The 18,834-nt window shown below is 44.3% G+C and overlaps 1 protein-coding gene across 2 annotated transcripts; it reads right to left on the minus strand.

The window, feature by feature from the left end:
* Nucleotides 1-946: 946 nt before the first annotated feature.
* fbxw11b (F-box and WD repeat domain containing 11b) lies at nt 947-18,089 on the minus strand. Of its 2 annotated transcripts, none has more exons than XM_072658663.1 (13): nt 17,989-18,089; nt 12,826-12,888; nt 11,543-11,762; nt 10,758-10,944; nt 9,508-9,598; nt 9,101-9,238; nt 7,490-7,608; nt 6,875-7,124; nt 4,537-4,655; nt 4,215-4,325; nt 3,233-3,311; nt 2,900-3,064; nt 947-1,838 (listed from the first exon to the last, which is right to left on the minus strand). In XM_072658663.1, exons 1-12 carry the CDS (start codon nt 18,025-18,027, stop codon nt 2,903-2,905), a joined length of 1,578 nt encoding a protein of 525 aa, XP_072514764.1. In that variant the 5' UTR covers nt 18,028-18,089; the 3' UTR covers nt 947-1,838; nt 2,900-2,902. The 2 variants fall into 2 exon arrangements, with proteins under 2 accessions (XP_072514764.1, XP_072514765.1); XM_072658664.1 differs by lacking the exon at nt 17,989-18,089 and adding an exon at nt 16,514-16,941.
* Between the last annotated feature and the right edge of the window lie 745 nt (nt 18,090-18,834).

Raw genomic sequence — 18,834 nt, forward strand, 5'->3', positions numbered from 1 at the left:
AGAGCTATTAAAGCAAAGAACAATGGGCAATGGGTCAGTCTAAATGACACACACACACACACACACACACACACACACACACACACACAAGACCCTCAGCCAGAAATCTGCTCATATTTTGTCACCGCTAGGCAAAAAGTGTGGTCTCATGTTTGGCGTTTTTCACTTTCTGAGCCTGGCCGTGATTCTTTACCTTGTATTACAACTTCTTGATAAATGGACCAATAGAAACACTCCAAAATGACCTTATTAAGTTGGCTTAAACTGCAGTATGGATGTGTTTTATTTTCTCCTGTGAGGTAGCGGCGCATCTCATTTAAAAAGGGCCGGTGTTACAAAGCGGTTCTTTGCGCAAAGCCATATAAGATCCATTTTTGGTTCCATAAAGAGCCATGTCGGCCATAGAGATCCAGAAGACACCCAAAAAAATATAAATAAATAAATGTTAATCATCCATGTAATTGTACCACCTCGCTTACAAAAATGGTTCTTTATGGAAGCAAAAGTGGATCTTCTATGGCACTGCTCAATTAACCATTTTTACCACCTTTAGTCACATCCTTCACAGCAACTCTGCAGCCAAATAATGCGGCCTAGCAAGACTTCATAACTACGGTTACATCTTAGGTTTAATTAATATAATCTGAGGATAATTTAATGAACGTACACTTAAATTCATCCACACAAACTAACATTTAAAAGGAAAAAAGCCCCCCAGACTAAAAGGCTACATCAGTGCCACCTCCGAAGGACACATCGCTAGGCTGAATTTTAAGCACCCTCTGCATTTTTTTTTTTTTTTTTAAATGGGACGACCCTCGTGGCATACACGGTCCCGTGACCGAGGCACGGCAGGGACGATCCACAAACAGCTATGAGAAGATACCGCATGCAGGCAGACTCACGCGCACACAAGCACCGGGCAGTGCCAGCTTGTTAACACTCCTTCACAGTCAAGTACTTTATTCTTATTAATAATAATGTTTTTTTTTCTTTAAAAAATCTTTTCAATATACAACACCATTTTAGACAAGACATTTGTTTACAACTAAATTCAGATCAGTTATGGGTCATTCGGAACCTAGACAAGCGGACAGCAAAAGGGACTAAGACAGAGAGGAGAAAGAGCGCGACAGAGGGAGGGAGGGAGAGAGAGATAAAGCTAGAGCTAGAAGGGAAATGGAAGGACAGCGCGACATACTGGAGAAGAGAATTTGGAAGGGCCAGAATTACAATTATTAGTACAAGATCACAAAGAAAGCGAAATGAAGTTGATTTCCCAAATAAAAAAAGAAAAGAATAAAAAAAGTAAGAAAGACAAAAACAAAAGGGTTTGGGGAGGAGTTGGGGGTTTGAACGGCTCTACTGTCCCATCATTCATTCATGCAAGTACAGTCCTCATGGAAGATTCACTTCCACTGTTTCCTTTTTTTTCTTCTCACAAAAAACAAAAACAAAAAGTAAAACAAGGAAAAAAAACAAACAAAAAAAAGTTAAGATAGATACATAGTCCTTGGGCCCAGGGGGCAGGGCTAGGGCAGCCATCACTCAAGATGTGGGGGCGGAGCTCTTCCTCAATGGCATCCCTCTCTCCATCTTATCCTCCACAGAAAGGGAAAAGGGAGGAGCAGGGCTGAGGGTGTGTGTGGGGGGGGCATTGGGAGCCAGAAAAGACAAAATTAGATGAATGGAGGGAGGGAGGGAGAGAAAGAAGGGTGAGTGGTGGAGAGGGGTGGCGTTCCTCGACCTCTGATCCTGGCACACTACCACAGAGACTCGGTCTTCAGGACAGTCCCCGCACACACACTCTCACTCCGCACGCCTCCAGCGCCGCTGCCCTGTTAACAGAACACATGCAAACACTGTTACTTACTGAACAAACGCACAGACTGACCACATCTGAACACACCTGCATTACCTTCAGAATAACAATTATTACCTTTAATCTATTCATATAACCACATTATTAATCCACTAATTGAACATCAAAAAAATAATAATAATAAATAAAGCTGTTCTGCCGAGTGGCGCAACTGTCTAAAAGCAGTTAAAGAGTACATCCACCTTTTAATATTAATGGATCTGCTTCCAGCACTTTTTGAGGAGCAGGCAGGGTAGAAAGCAGCCAATCAGAGGCTTTTCGGTTTTGTATTTCAAATAGGCAGCTATGGAAAGTTAACATTTAGAAGGTTGCCGCCCAATCTAGCAAAAAAATATATTTTCATCCAATGATGCGGAATTGAATTGAACCACTTGGGGCGGACTAGCCAGGTTTGGAACAGCAAGAGTCATTTATCAGCATAAAACGTTTATTACTGGACAAAACTAGTAATAAAACTACACACTTCTCAGCATACTGTGGACATAAGCAGCACTTCAAGAGACCTGACTAACTGCATAGATACTAAAAATAAAGCATAATCTGAGGTTTAATTACACTGAGTGCAGAGTTGCATAATGTGAATTTAGTGATGCATTTCTCAAAAATGCTGTGCAGCTGCTTCAGTCTACATCTAACCTCTAATTTTTTAGCACAGATCCCAACATGAATATGAAATGCAGAAACTGGGTCCAAACATTAAATGTTTGGATTTGCCGCTTTTGCCCTTCTCAGCAGCCCAGCGTAGTCTACACTCTCTGCTCCTCAAGAGTACAGTGAATTCAGAATTCAACACTGGCTCGATGGCATTCACACACATTCCTGAAACTAATCTAATCAAAACCAAGTGAAATTTGAGATGTCATGGGATTGAACAGCACTAAACTGGAATCCATTACACTGATGGGAGGGCACATTTACACCCTTAGTTCCTGCGTATTAGACGGGTTGGTGTACACTGTGTGTGTGTGTGTGTGTGTGTGTGTGTGTGTGTGTGTGTGTGTGTGTGTATAGACTCACCTGCTATCTGGATATGTAGGTGTACGTGCGTGATGGCGATCGCCCTTCCATTTGACCATTAGTCGACACGTTCAGAAAATCCCAGATGAGGATGGTGTCGTCATGGGAACTGCTGATGATCTGGAACTCGTCAAACTGCAGCCGGAACACTCTGCCCGAATGCTCCTACACACACAGACAGACACAGACAGACTTAGGTCACCTGTACTTCACATTGTTAATTATTAATTTTAATGATCTTTTGGTTACTGCAATGAAGGCAACGGTGATGTTGCCTAGATGTAATGTCAAGCCTGCATGTGCACACGAGGTGTGTATGCCAAGGTCACTCACCACCAGTGTTCGCAGACACAAAGTGCTGGCCGGGGCTCTTGGGTCCAGAGCAGCCTGCAGGTCCCACACTTTAATTTTACTGCACAGACAAATACACAGCAGAAGCCATTAGACACAGAACCTACTGCCACTGTTCAATTAAACACCATCAGCCCATCTCCACTGCCTGCAGCCCACTGGCTAAACCAGCACTCCCCTACAGCTGAAACTGTTCTGCTTTAGAGCTCCTCTTACACACACACTAGCAAACCATGAGGATCTAAAAGAGACCGTGTTGGACAGTTTTCTTTGTGACAGTATAACACGCTGTTTGGGGACTACCAGCCAAAAGAGGATTATAGCCTACAGCTATTAAAGAGGAGCGGGAGTAGTTTATTATTATAATTATAATAATAATAATAATAATAATAATAATAATAATAAATTATTTTGTGACAAACCAAAAAAGTAATAAATGTTTATTATTTTAGCTTATATATTATTTAACTCAAACAAACTAAGCTGCAAAAACAGGCAGTTATAATTGGTAGTTTTCTAAGGACCCAAAAAACAGCAGTTCTTTTACATAACAGTTCAGCTCCACTCATCGGCAGAGAGAGTCCTATTCTATTGGCAGTACCTCTCTACAAGGACTAGATGCTGTGTGTGCATTGGGTCATCTGTGTCAGCAATGGGTGCAACTCAAAGTCACTGAATGCATTAATAAAATGCTGTGTCTACAAACATTTGGACATATGAACTCACCTCAATTTTTAATACTGCTCATCTGCTTTGATACATCGGCCTCAGGTCTTTAGTTATATTATTATTATTAGAATTATTATTATTAATAAACTTCAGTAGGGCTCAATTAATAAGCTGCTTAGTTCGAGCAGGTGTTGTGTTCGAGCAGGACCACCACCACCACAGCCCCTCCAGAGTTGGGTAGCACTGTAAACAAGAAGGGTGTTTGGGAACACTGCAAACTTCACCGGATCCTCACCCATCATAAGCTCCACTCACGATCCTCTTGTTATCGAACCGAATGCAGCGCACCAGCTCCTCGTGGCCTTCCAAAACCCGCAAACAGGCACCGCACTCAATATCCCATAGCCTGCAGCCAGACAGAGCAAATATTAAATTTACTCCAGAGCCAGAGACTATAAATCATGGTAGTGAACACAGTCAGAGCTTTATGAGCCGAGCTGATCTCATTACACTCAAACTGACACTGATAGAACATAAAAGCCAGGCAACAGCAAATGGAGGGTCAAATCAAATACAAGACCACATTCATTCATGATGGCCACAACCGCCACACACACCTGATGGTGTTGTCAGAGGAGCCGCTAACCACAAGCCGGTCTCTGTACTGCAGGCAGGCGATTCCACGCTTGTGACCATTGAGAGTGCGCACAAACTCACATGTGCTCGTGCTCCACACCTAAAGAGACAGACAAAACAATATACATTTAATAACAATAATAAGATAGCATAGTGCTTCACACACACTGTTTAATATTAGACTTTTGTACTGGGCCTCAAATCAACAGAATTAATATACAGCAGACTCTATTCTGAATTTAGCAAGTCAATAAATCCAGTTCAACAGAACGTATTATGCACCATTTGTAACGAAACAGTTGGCCAGTGGTCTTTAAGTACTGTGGATATTATAGAAAATATTATTGTCTATTATAATAGTCAGTCTCCATGATCAATCAATCAGTCTTGAACCGTCTACCAGGCAGGGTACCTCCAAGTTAAGACATTATTAAACAAGTTAGTAAGGAGACCACTCTGCTATTCGCCCAAGTACTCTCAGAACAGGAGGGTCTTCAGTCTGGGTCAGACAGCGAGCGACTCTGCTGTTCGGACACCTAGGGGAAGCTTAGGACAGAAAAAGGTCTGGACGCTTGCCTTCCGTGGTCATTTGAGAGGTCATTTTATGCCTCCTATTTTTCTTTAAACATATAATACGATTTTGGCCCAATGGCCTATTGTAAAGATGTAATTGACCAGTCTATGCAGCTTAGCGGTTCAGGTTTTTTTGTTTGTTTGCTTTACTAAAACAACCCTTCACTTCTGCCTCGTATTCAAAATGAGAAAACTATTATTATTATACCAGATTGTACCAGCTCAATTATGAAATTAATCAGGGTAACAACAGTCCCAGTATCAGTACTCAGAATCTTTGTGCTGCAACACTCCTCCTGACTCTGTAATGTGTGAATGGGCAGATCTAAACTGCGGTAGCTTAAACTGGATGCTAGGTTCTATAAACAATGTTTACATACAGCGAGCTTTTTTTTTTTTTCACGGCAGAATTCAAAATTCTGTTTGCATGATAATCTCTACGTACAAATTCAGAGATCTTCAGGACTGCACCGCCCATCAGCTTCTATTAATTGTGCCTTTCAAGGCAGCATTTGCCCTTTTACTAAGAGCTGGAACACTGAAAGCATCTGTAGTAATCAACAGTACACTACAGATGCAGGAAATACAGATAAGGCTGAGAAACCCTGGAGTCTCCCATATTAAAAAAAACATCACGATTATAAATCCAGTAACAAATCAGGTTCACAGTATCCAGAACAAAGCTCCCAGACACCAGAGGAAGCACAAGCTGGAAACACAAACTCATTATGAGCCCCATTCTCGGTCAAAAACGGTCAGGCATGTGTAAAACAGCGACCAGTGCAGTGTGGAGTCATGTGAAAAAAACACACACACACACACACACACACACACACACACACACACACACACACACACACACACACACACACACACACACACACACCCCTGCCTCATTATTTGGGGAATGTTTTGAGAGGGTGGGAGCTCCAAGTGGTGGACGTTCTCCCTCTCTCAGTTCTTTTTTTCCCCCCATGCAGAATGACTTGGCTAATGTCCCAGGGCGATGGGTGGGCTCGCACGGGGCTGCTGTGCGTTCCTGGAATCCCGATCGCCCGCAAATCCAGCGTCTGGGAGACAGAAGGGCAGGAGACGGAGCGCGATCCAGACGAGGTGAGCCGACAGGCCGCAGTCTGGCCGCCGCTCAGCCTGCCTGTCAAAACTGCAGCCTGTAGAAGATCTCAATGAACTGTGGGCTCAACAGCCCCACAGCGCCCTCTGATGGACGTTATACTAATGATCCACACTAAGGACTAAGCCCAAGGGGAGGGGGGAATCGGGGGGGGGGTAGGAGCTCGATGTTGCAATGGAGATTTAATCCTTCACGTCATCAGGTATGAAGGAAATGAAAATAAATAAATAATAAATATATGTATTATAAGGTGGGCTGTCCATTTTGCTGTTAGAATCACTAATCGTTATAATCGTGCATAATAAAATAATTCATATTATGCAAAAATATGCTAGTCAATGTTTTGGGGTGGAAAAAAAAGCATTTTAACCGCAAATACATAAAAATAATAAACTGATTTGTTTACTTTATGCCAAACTAGCAAAATACATTACATAATTCTGAAACATAATAAAAATAGACCAATAATAATAATTTTATTTCCAACTATGGAACACCCGCGATTCCCAAAAGAGTCAATTGAAGAAGAATCAACTGCTGAACGAGGTGAGAGACTTGCACCTCTGGATGGCACAGATTTTTTTTTAAAACCCTATACACATGATCTCACTCACCTTAATGGTGCGGTCTCCCGAGGCAGAGACGATGTACTTGTCGTCGAAGTCCACCACGTTGACGGCGGCCCGGTGGCCCACGAGCACGCGACGCAGGCTGATGTCGGTGGGGGAGGCCATGTCCCACACGGCGATAGAGCGGTCCTTGGAACACGTCACCATCAGACCGTTACAGAAGCGCAGGTGCAACACCGCCTCGTTGTGGTGAATCAGAGTGTTCAGTACCTCCCCCGAGTTCACATCCCACACCCTAGATTTGTGCAGCACGTGTGTGTGTGTGTGTGTTTGGGATAAAAGAGAGAGAAAACAGTCAACACAATCGCCATTCCTTTACTGCAGCAGCAAAGGCGATCAGTCAGGAGACCGAAGCAGTGTGGAGAACCGCCGCTATGGGCCAACTGAGAAAGTCCTCCCGTACGAGACGGCGCCTTTTTTTTTTTTTGTTTAATTACTGTTTTGGAAGAGTGCATCCAAAACACAGAAAGCTGTGGTTTAGGATAAGTCACACTGTCGGCTCTGCACTTTCTCACGTAGGGTCGAGAGTCTCCATTCCACTATATATAAAAAACAACCCACGCTCAATTCGAAGCTTCACAGATGATAAACTGCACTGACCTGACAGTGGAGTCGGAGGAGCCAGTAACAATGACCCTCTCGTCATACTGCAGACACAGCACAGACCCTGTATGTCCCGTCAGAATCTTCAAACACTCCAACGACTGTTTATCCCAGATCTGAAACCACACACACATGCATATGAAGGTCACAAAACCTGCAAAGATTCACTCAGCAAGCATAGATTTTAAACCACGATTCATTTTTAATTGGATAAATGACTCGACTCACAGAATCACCACAGTTTTATAATAACAAGCTCATATTACTCAGCTTAGCTAACTGAAGCCCAAAAAAATCTAAACACCCCCCACAACTCATTTCCAGCCCAAAGCCCATGTGTTACTGGTTCCACCTGCATTGCAATCTTAGGTTTGGAAAATCTTCTCCAGTCTGGAGCCCAGAAACTACTGCATAATACATGCATGTCAGTTATACAGTCCCTGTTCTAATGAGGGCGCTCAGAATAACCGGTATTGACTGATGAGGTCAGAATCCAGATCTCACATGCAGAATCCCTGTCGATGCAGAGCCACCAGGCAGGACCACAGGTCATGAAGACCAAACCAGCCAATCAATCAGCGTGTCAGAAGCTGGAACTGACCTGCAGTTTATTTATTTGGTGCATCGACTAATGCAGGGAGTGGTTTGCTTAGGTCTGGGGTTGCCAAGTTGCTATTTAATCAATAATTTATATGTTTAATTATTTATGAAGAAAAAAAAAATTAATACAAATCTACTGGTTAAAATGAAGGACTTTACAATCGCTCTACGAGGAGTTGCTCAAGAAGTACTGACTAAATAGCCTTTGAAATGCATGCATCATTACACACCTGATCAAAGTATACTTTTTCAATTTCAAGTTTAAGTTTTGATTATATTTGATATTTTAATGCGTCAAAATGTGTTATCTGCAACTCATGTAACCTCCCAAATAGAATTATTTGTGCAGCTGCACCACTGTCTTGGACAAAATGCAAATATTACAATACCTACATTTTATAAAAACAAAAAATAAGAAAAAAGCTGCACAAAACTGGATATTGCTCTATTGAGAAATTATGTCCAAAAATATTTGGACATGGTGCATCTTTATATCTCCATTTCTGTTTTTGACTTTGAATCAGGCAGTTATTTTTATTGTATAAAAATTATGATGAACGGATCAATAGAAATGCTCAAAAATGACTTGGAATAACAGTTTGAATTTTCACCAGATGTTACCATAAGTCAATGACTCAGAAGGTCATAATATTAATAAAGCTCTGCATGTATGCAAGATTGGAGATGATCACTGATATAGATATAATCTGCCTCTGCTGGACAAGTTATGGAAATTAAGAACAGTGTGAATTCTTCCTTTGCATCAAGCAGCAAAAAAAAGTAATTAGTAATTTAATGTACAATTTGCCTTACATGCCATTACACATCCTGCGCTGCGACTACTGCGCATACCCACACTGCAATGGCAACACCGTGCAGCCTGAACATAAAGCCAGGAATCCCGCCTGCCCACTTCACTGTGATCGGGTTAACCCATGTGGCTGGTTTCTCTCTTCAGCTTAGATTTTCCTTAAAAGAAAGACTGATTCAAGTACATGTGGAATATACCTTGATGGAGTTGTCTCGGAGGCCGCTGATGATCTTGTCGTCGTCGTACTGGAGGCAGTAGACTCCTTTACTGTTCTCAGACCTGCACTGGATCCTCTGAAGGTTGTGCCTTCCACAGCGCCAGTTAGCCTCGATGGTCTGTCAGCAGCAACAACAGAGACGCAACATGACCACTGCTGGGATTTGTTCAGTGTACAGTGCTACAGAGCTGGAGGATTTCCCTATGGCCTAGACTGCACAGGCTGCACGCTCCATCTCCTTCTGCAGCCCGCCAATGTCAATCAAGCTCCCAGTAGCAAGTCAAATCACCCAGATTACAACAGGTTACCTTGGTGGTCAACCTTTTTACACACAAACACTTTGAGCACATCATGAGTGATGTACAATGGGAGGTCTGGCGTACTCACCTCAATGTCCTGAATGATTTTTGGGTAAAGAGAGCGGTAGTACGAGTTCGGTGGGACTTCTGTAGTTCGGTTCTTGAACAAGTACTTTTCCCTGTGGGAGGAAGTGGGAAATGGTCACAAAGCAAGCACTAGACCACAGCTGCAGTGTCACACAGCTATAAAAAGAAACCAACGGGTCAACACAGTAGGTTCGAAGCTGGAAGCTGTGCGACACCTGCCAAGAAAAAAGGTCTGAAAAGGGACCAAGTCTTAAAAAAAAAAAAAAGAAAAAAAAAAGGAAATAATCTAATCCTTATCAGTGGATTTATTTATTGTGCTATTTTAATAAGACTAACTATTTAAAGAAGTGTATTCTGACATATCTATATATTCTTTATAATAGAAAATACTATACTTATAAATATTCTGCATAATTATAATAGCTGAAAAACTGTAGATCCTCTTGTTAAAATGCTTGAGACATTGCCTTTGACCAAAGTGACCAAGTCTCGAAAACGGACATTTCACTTTTTATTGTATGGCACTTTAAGACTGAATATCTAAAGACTGTGTCCATCTAGGTTTATTTTCTGCAGATGTTACTTTAACTCATCCTACACTTACTTTTATTAAATATTCTGCAAAATTAGATTAGTTGCCCTAAAAAGCTCCATCACAAATGTCTTACTTAAACTTAAAAATGTATTCTCTGATGATTGAGACATTGCCTTTGAGAAGACATACTGAAGTTCACTGGGTGTGGTTACGGATGTTACAAAACATTATACCCCTGATGCCCATCACGGGGAAATGTACTATACAAACTATGGTTTTACATCAAATATCAGCTCAGCCACTGCATAAGGCACTGAACTACTACCACCACAAATAACCCTAATTCCACACCTATCAGCATCCAATACCACCAGAGGCAAGAGCTAAGATATTTTATTTAACACTGTTTCCTTATTGTTCCCTTTCATTATGAATTAATTAATTAATTAATAATTTGCCCTGTTCCAACACCTCCACCTGACTGCAGGTGGGGAGGGGATGCATACTAGGCCCAAAACAAAAATAAGTGTTAAGCAATATTACACACTTTCCTAAACCATTCAACTACCACACTCGAACACTAGGGACGTCACTTTGAGCTCCGATCAGATCTTCTCCTGAAAGCAGGATTTCAGGAGGAGCCCCTTAAACACAGTACAGAGTGGTGCACTGTGTGTGTGTGTGTGTGTGTGTGTGTGTGTGTGTCAGAAACTCACCACTGGTGCCTCTCGGAGAGGCCCTTCCAGAGCGGGTCTGTGCGCACCATGCGCTCAATCAGCTTCTTCCAAAGCATCCCCTCGGAGATGACGCGCTGCCACTCCTTGCAAACCAGCTCTGCCGAGCAGAGCGAGCGCGCGTCCAGGAACGACAGGATGTTTTCCGCTATGTGGTCCAGACCCTGAGCTGCAGCGGGCACACGGAGGAAAAGGCACAGAGAGAGAAAGACAGATAAGAGAACGGACTCCTAACACGTCCACCGCAGCGGGTAAATTTAGAAACGCTTCCTTGCTGATGTCCACTGAAACACAAAAATAACCCCGCCCCTCCCCCCACCCGCCAATCATAACAAGGCTTTTAGGATGTCCACCTACATCTGCACAAAGGAAGGAAAGAGAAAAAAAATGAAAAATACTAAAAAAAGAGAAGAGAAAGAAATGAAAGAAAGAGAAATAAAGAAAAAGACATTCTGAAGTAAGAAAAAAAAAACTAGAACATGAAAAGGAGAAATAAAAGTAAAAATACACAAAAAGGAAATCAAAAAGGAAAAAAGAAAGTATGAAAAAAATAATGAAATAAATAGGAAAAAAAAGAATAAGAAAATGGAAAGAAATGAGAGAGTAAAAAAAAAATAATAAAAAGGAAAACCAAAACAGGGAAAGTAAAAGAAATAGAAAATATATATACATTAGTAGATAGAGAGAGACAGAGATAGATATATGAAAATAAAAAAGGATGGAAATAAAGAAAAAGGAGAGAGAGAGAGAGAGAGAGAGAGACATACCCGGCAGCGCTGTGATAAAGTCCCTTTGGAGCATGGGTTTGAGGTAGGAGTTGATGTGGCCGTGCTGGTAGTGGCACATGCGTGAGATCAGATGTTCCACAAACTCCACCTGGTCAGCTTCAGACCACTGGTCAAACAGCTGGATACAAACGTCCTTCTCCTTCTCGTAGTTCCCCTCCGACGGCCTCTTCCTGGAGCCCGTCAGAGGACCATTAGTGATCTGACAACGAACAGAGCCTGTTAGAACCACGCAAACCATCTGCTTCCCACACGTATCGGATTCTCCCACCACCCTGGACCACTCTGGATCATATTTAGAGATGCGCCGATACAGGAAAACCAGGGCCCGTGCAAATGTCCGATACCGGGGACCACCTGGGTCGGCGTTACAGAGAAACAGGACATCAACTTCTGAAGAGACGAATCAATTAATCAGATCTAGATTGAGAAATCGTCCTTCATCTGGAGCCGCTGGGGGAGAAATCCTGTCTCTCTTGGTTGCTGAAGAACTCGCAGCCTTTTCTGGACCTCTCTAGCTGTCTGTAGGAGCTGAGAGGTGGCAGCGCTCCTTTTAAAACACACACTGGTCTCATGCTCGTCTCAGCTCCACGCTGGGCTGGCTGGGTTTCGTTGTGCTGCGTCTCAAACCACACACTTCTACACTTCAAGCCTGTTTTTTTTTTATGCATTAGATAAAATAAAAATCATATATTACACAGGGCAGTGGTGGCTCAGCGGTTAGAGCCCCGGGCTATTGATGACCGGGCTCAGCAAGCTGCAACTGTTGTGCCCTTGAGCAAGGCCCTTTACTCTCTCTGCTCCCCGGGCGCTGGAGTTGGCTGCCCACAGCTCTGAGTGTGTGTGTGTGCTGACTGCCCCTAGTTCACTAGTGAGTGTGTTTACCATTACAGCTGGGTCAAATGCAGAGGACACATACTTGCACCTTTCCATTTTTCTACTCACACTGCCCAGCGCTACGCTATTAAGTATGGGAGTGTGCAGTTTGGGACACAGCCCTTGCGTCTGTCGTGAGCATAAATGCACCATCTTTCCAAAGATTCATGTATCCAATTAAATCTAACAAACCAATCTGGATGAGACTGAACTCCACAGTGCTGCTCTCCAGGCTTTAACAGAACGTTGAATTATGCAATAAATAAAAAAAATAATAAATAAAATCACCAGTTTATTGTATTGATCTGTTAAGAATTCAGTGAACCATAATAATCCTGGTATAAGTGTTTGACAGATGATCTCTTCTCTGACAGAAGGTCTCTACTCACCTTAAATACTGTGGTGGTCTTCTGGGATAGATCTCCAGTATGGGACTCCATACCTGAGGTGTTCTGAAAGACAAGACATGAAATGGTTAGAATTGCTAACACCAGTCCTAAGAAATTAAAGAGGTCACAGGTGTTAGAGCGGATTTCGCCCGGGACTCCCAGCCTGTCCAGTAAGTGGACGCTCCAACAGCAAAAGTGCAGCTCATGTCAGTTCCTCTACAGCACAGCTACTCCATGTACTGACCAGAGAGGACGCTATGCAGGTCCTGCTGCAGACGAGCGCTTTCTTCCAGACAAGACTGTCTGTCTGTCAATCACTTCACTCCTAAGTGTAGCCCCGCCTTCTTCTGATAGAGCAGAGTAAGGGTTAAACTGATGTCTGGGGGAAATTAAAATTGGACTTTAGAATTTGGAGACTCTGGAGACGGAAAGACTGTTTAGATGAGGGAAAGGGGCGGTGTTTCGCCACTGAAACATGGGGGTGGGCGGAGCTACACATCACACTGCAACCAGCCAGCAGAGGCAGAGGTTAGACCTGCGGTTGCTTTCCTTTTGAGAGACGCCGAATGAACTCGTGTGGTGTGACGGACCAAAAACACAGCCGATTTCCAACCACTCAGTATAGGTAAATAAGCCCTGTTCTGATTGGCTGCCCTGCGTCGAGGCTCACTGAATAAGCAGCCCAGGCTGAAATTCTCCTTAGCAACTTCAGCGTGAGCTGAGATGTTACATTTGCTATTTCTACTGCAGACAAGAAGTCAGCTGCGCAGCTCATTTCCCACAGCATGCAGCTTTTCTTTGTGTACGGTAAACAGTCCAGCAGAAGCGGGTCGGGCGCGTTGTGTTGTGGGTGGACGCTGGGCAGGAACTGCGTGTAACCTGTCAAACAGCTGTACGCTAGATGTGCTCCACAGCCGGATCCAGGAACATACGACAAAGCAAGCAATAAGGCAATCTGCATTCATACCACGTGGTGGGACAGCGCATGCTATGGACTCAATTTTAGCGTTTTTAGGCTCTAGTCACGCAACTGACTAAGAACAGACTTTTACATTGGGTTTAAAACATTACATTTACTGGATCTGGACACAGGCACTCAGGTCATTGTATGGATCCTCATTTATTGTCTCTGATCTCCAGATCATCTAAAACTTCACTGGAGAAGGAAAAAACCTTCCCTTTTAATGGAAGTAATTAAATTAAAGCATTTCTATTGGTCCATTCATCATGAAATTCTGACGAAGCAAATGCCTCCCTGGTGGCAGATAACTTAACCCCAGAGTTTATCCTGTATCATAAAATAAGTGATGAGGGACATTCCTATTGGACAGTCCTCACCTCTGGACTCATCTTGCTTTGTGAATGAGCCTCATGGCTGCCTTCGCTCGTAAACCTTTTGCTATCACAATAACAATAACTCATTTGGATTTCCCAGCCTCCCTTTTTCTCCATCAATCAATAAAGCTACATTCTGTAGCATTTTTACCTCAACCTGGAGGTACCAACAACTGAAAACGGTCATTTATGATATCTCAGCTTGAGCCGGATGCTTATACAATTCTATGGCTCTATCCGTACCGCAAAAGGTGGCCCTTAGAGTATCGGCAGTTATCCAGGGCCGTGTACCGGGCTCAACAGGGAACCTAATCAATCAACCTCCACTTAGTCGATCCTGGGGTTCTGGAGTAATAACAGCAACTTATTTTTGGCTGAAGGATTAGACAGGATTCAAGCATATTCAGTATTAAACTCAGGGTTTCTTGGATGTGTGCTATTTACATTAAAATCTGTTGTATGAAAGCAAGGTTGTGGTTGTGATGTTACTCGTGATATTGCTTGAATAACAGCTTCAGAATCACTGTGATGCTCCACTGACCTGTGATGAAGAGAACGGCTACTATATAGCTGCTAACTGCACAATGCATCTCTGGAGAAGCAGGCAGGACCATGCTAGAGAAAACTGCTTAACGATGCGCAATTAGTGCAAAATCCTGCGCTATTACTCTACCGCCTCGGCCCACATGCTTCTTTCAGAGTCAGTGTCGGTTCTGTATTTCTCAGAAGTCCAAAAAGAGTGCATGCTAGCGTGTCTTTTGATGGATGGCTCAAGGCACGATTTCCACTTGCCGACTTCAGAGGGAGTCCAGGAGAAAGAAAGTCCAATGATGGATTACACAGATATTAGAATTTTGATTCTGTGGCTTTATGACTGGTAGATGTAAATGAGCTCTGCTCTGACTGGTTGTATTGCTTCTCACCCATAAGTCAAGTCAAGCTAAAACTCTTATACTGATAACTTGTAACTTCAGCCTTAGGGGGCGGAGCTATGCGGTCTTCGGCTGAAAGGATACATGTGGAAGCATTAACGTTTAGGATAAGTAGTCAAAATTGGGATCCAGATGCATCAGATTTTCCATGTATGGACTACACGGGCTTGGGAGTACGCGCCAAACTCACGCCCAGATTCCTAGACACGGACTAAGCCTATTCTTAGACCAAATTAAAGTGCCCATGACCTCACTACTGGATATTCTCTTGCTTGGTCTGGTCTAAGCTTAGCCTTACTCTGGGGCTGGGGAAGTGGCCATCAACTTTTATATGCACACACAATTACATTTTTCTGTCAAGATAAGGTGAGGGAAATTTGTTTTTCCTGAATGACCCTTTAACGGAAAAGGCCCTAAAAAACGACTTCCCCAATTCAATCAATTAATCAATAAGTCATTCAGGACAACCAATGCACATCTCCCAAAACACGCTGACCAAGCAACGCAAGCCTTACAGTCACATCCCACAGCTGAGGAGCGTTAAAAGACCATAAGACAGGGTGGGACGGTTCCTTGAGAGAGGATTAGTGACCTATGATGAAAGCACTTATTCCAACTTAACCCGTTTCCCCCCCAAAAAGTGTATCATTTATAAAAAGGGGTTACAGGGGTGTCTATTTTCGACCCCCTTGACAGGTCCTCATATACTCCTGGGACCTCATACACTCGACATACAGAGTGGTGTGTGTGGTGTGAATACAGGAGCATGCCAAGTTTGGGCACCCCGTCCAAATATCATCCTCCAAGAAGGTCTCGCAGCTCGGTCCTTAAACACACACTTTTCAGACACACCTAATTCACTAAAACCACCTGCCTAAGGTCCCCCTCCCTCGTGCCGCCAGGACGGCTCTGACCCGTCGAGGCGCAAACTCCACAAGACCTCTGAAGGTGTCCTGGGGCGTCTGGCACCAAGAGTTGTGAACTGGGTCCAGCGAACTGGGTCCAGTGACCAGTCTCCGGCTCGCCGGCTGTCTGCTTCACGGCCCGCGTTTGAGTCCCCTGATCTGCACGGCTCCTCGGCGTCAGCTCCTCGGCACCAGCTCCTCGGCGTTTCCACTCTTGATGGAGAAAAGAGTGGACACACTCCTACCCATCTCACTGTATCCATGGCAACAGGAAGCAAACCCACAGCCAGGGCAGATGCCATAATATCAGCCACGGAGACTGACAAAAAGTGATGCTGCGTACTAGCTGAGGTCTGTGCTGATTTCTAGGAGGAGAGGTTGTTCCTTTATGGGCCTTTTTGGGCTATAACACACACACACACACACACACACACACACACACACACACACACACACACTTCCCCGGTCATATTACTAAACTCAGCGGGCATCAGGCGCGTATTTCCCTCGGCTTACCTTCCATGCCTCGCTGGGTATCTGATCAGAGCCGTATTTGACCTTAAAGACCCCTTTCCAGGCCAATTTCACCCTTAAGCAGCGAACAGCGCCCGCCAGCACCGACGGGGCTATCTAGCTACAGCTAGCTACGTACGACACTACAGTCCACAGGAAAACACGACGTTTTGTCCAAACCACAGCAACTACGACATTTCACCTTTAACACGGCGTAGACCTGATATTATACTGGAGCTAAAGGCCCTAGTCTTTAAAAACTCTACATTATCCATTCGCTCCTAATTTAACCCACAGCAGCGAGCCGAGGAAGCCACCGTCGCCGCTGGCTAACGTTAGCTAGCATAGCTAGCTAGCATAGCTATTAGCACTAGCCGCTAGCTGGCATTTCCTCGTACGGTGTATCTTAGCTAGCTAGCCTTATTTACACGACTTAACGCGCGGGTAACAACGACAAACCTTTACTTTTTACCAAATAAAAATGTCAAACGAAAGCGCTGGCTCGGAATATTAATATTATAAGCTCTGTTAAGGAGCTAGCTAGCCAGCCAAGCTAACCGGTCGACTATAAGCTAGCTAGCTAACATGCTAGCCGCGTTAGCATCCGTCTACGCAACGTAGCTAGATAGATAAACGGAGAGTGAATATGAGCCATAAAGAGCAGATATCCGTACTAATATCGCCAGATATTATAAACAATAATCCGCGGCTGTGCTCGGATTACCGAGTAACTTCACTATGAGCACGGCGGGATGTTTGTAAATGAGGCAAAACCCGTCAATCTACCAAAAGGGGAAAAAAAAAAATCAAGGCGAGGCTTTAGCTTCAGCTTTAGCTTTAGCTTCAGCTTTAGCTTTAGCCAACCGCTAATAATGGCGCAGCGGCGCCGCAGTGAAGCCCGGCTGGCTGCTCCCAGCGGCGGGGCCAGCCTCACTCAGCTCGCTGCGAACACGGTGGTTTTGCTGAATTCTCCTTAACCGGCCGCCTCCTCCACCAGCACGGACATACTCGATACAGCTCAGATGTTACCCACAGACATCCAGCGCGATGTTTATATCGACTCCCAGATAAATAATAAATAATAAAAAGGTCCGGCCAACGATACGGAACTGAAGCAGGGGAAGACTGCCCAGACGGACGTCCACAGACCTCGCTAAAGGCTTGTCGTCGTCGTCCTCCTCCTCCTTCCTCTGTCCCCCACACTTTATTCACTAAACGGGCCGAAAGCGCAAACACTTAGACAGATAGATGGAGAGATAGATGGAGAGATAGATGGAGAGATAGATGGAGAGATAGATGGAGAGATAGACAGATGGATATAGCCAATGTTAGCTCGGCGGCTCAGGCGGCAGCTCATCCAGCTAGTGCTAGCTGGCTAACTAGCTAGCGAACTACCCCAGCCAGACTAGTCCTCGCCTCTCCCGTCAAACTGCTTCGGTTTTCGGTTAGTTTTTCCAAAACCAGGGGGTCAAACTTACCATAAGCTCCAACGTTTTGTCCTCCATGTCCGGCTCCATATTGTTGTTCCCCCGAAACTCGCATCAAAAAATGGAAACCCAGCCCTGCAGCTCCGGCGACGTCATACGAGAAAAGGGAGAAGGTGGGGTGGGGCGGGACACCGCGGTCGAGTCGGCGCGTTTGATTGGGCAAAAAAAGCGCACAGAGGGCGTGGCCGTGCTCCGCATATGCGCTGTGATTGGTCAGCTCCAGCCCCGATATAGAGACAAGAGGTGATCCCCAAATGATTCACGTTTTCGGTACGAGTGATGCTAAATGCTGAGAAACGTTCAGTCGACCTGATTCAGCACCCGGAGGGGGGCACAAGGGCCGAGCTCGGGTCTCGAACCCACAACCCACCGGTCATCAATAGCCCGGAGCTCTCCAACCGCTGAGCCACCACTGCCCTAATAAAGTACAGAAGGCCTTTAACGTGACCTCTATCTCTGTCTCTCTCTATCTCTACTGTTGTGAAGCTGCCCAACCAACCATTTATGTTGAATGTAGTTTAATATTCATATGAACCTTGAATATTATGAATCTAATGGGCATCAGATCCCGATCTTGAAAGTAGACGAAGCAGACACGGGCGTAATAAGCTTGCCCAAACAGATCTTCTGCTAGGCTGTAAATGCAGGCTCGGTGTTGCAAAACCTGCCGAAAGGAAGTTTCTCAAATGCCTGCTGGCAAAGGTTCACACTACAGTTCATGTGGACGAAAACTTCAGCATCGAAGTAAAGAAACCAGAGATGGTTCATGAGACCCTACTGAGCACTACGTAGGCAGCAGGTAGCCAATCGAGATTCACTTAGGGCTGGGCGACATTT

The sequence above is a fragment of the Salminus brasiliensis genome, chromosome 16, assembly GCF_030463535.1.
Source record: "Salminus brasiliensis chromosome 16, fSalBra1.hap2, whole genome shotgun sequence".
In the NCBI taxonomy this organism is placed as follows: domain Eukaryota; kingdom Metazoa; phylum Chordata; class Actinopteri; order Characiformes; family Bryconidae; genus Salminus; species Salminus brasiliensis.

What these genes read in the sequence shown, in the direction of transcription:
- fbxw11b (XM_072658663.1), bottom strand. Translation starts at nt 18,027, where the DNA reads ATGGAGCCGGACATGGAGGACAAAACGTTGGAGCTTATG. An exon ending in TCCTCCGACTCCACTGTCAG is followed by an intron (nt 7,125 to 7,489) that starts GTCAGTGCAGTT and finishes GCACAAATCTAG; the next exon opens with GGTGTGGGATGTGAACTCGG. An exon ending in TGTGTCTGCGAACACTGGTG is followed by an intron (nt 3,065 to 3,232) that starts GTGAGTGACCTT and finishes CTGTGTGTGTAG; the next exon opens with GAGCATTCGGGCAGAGTGTT.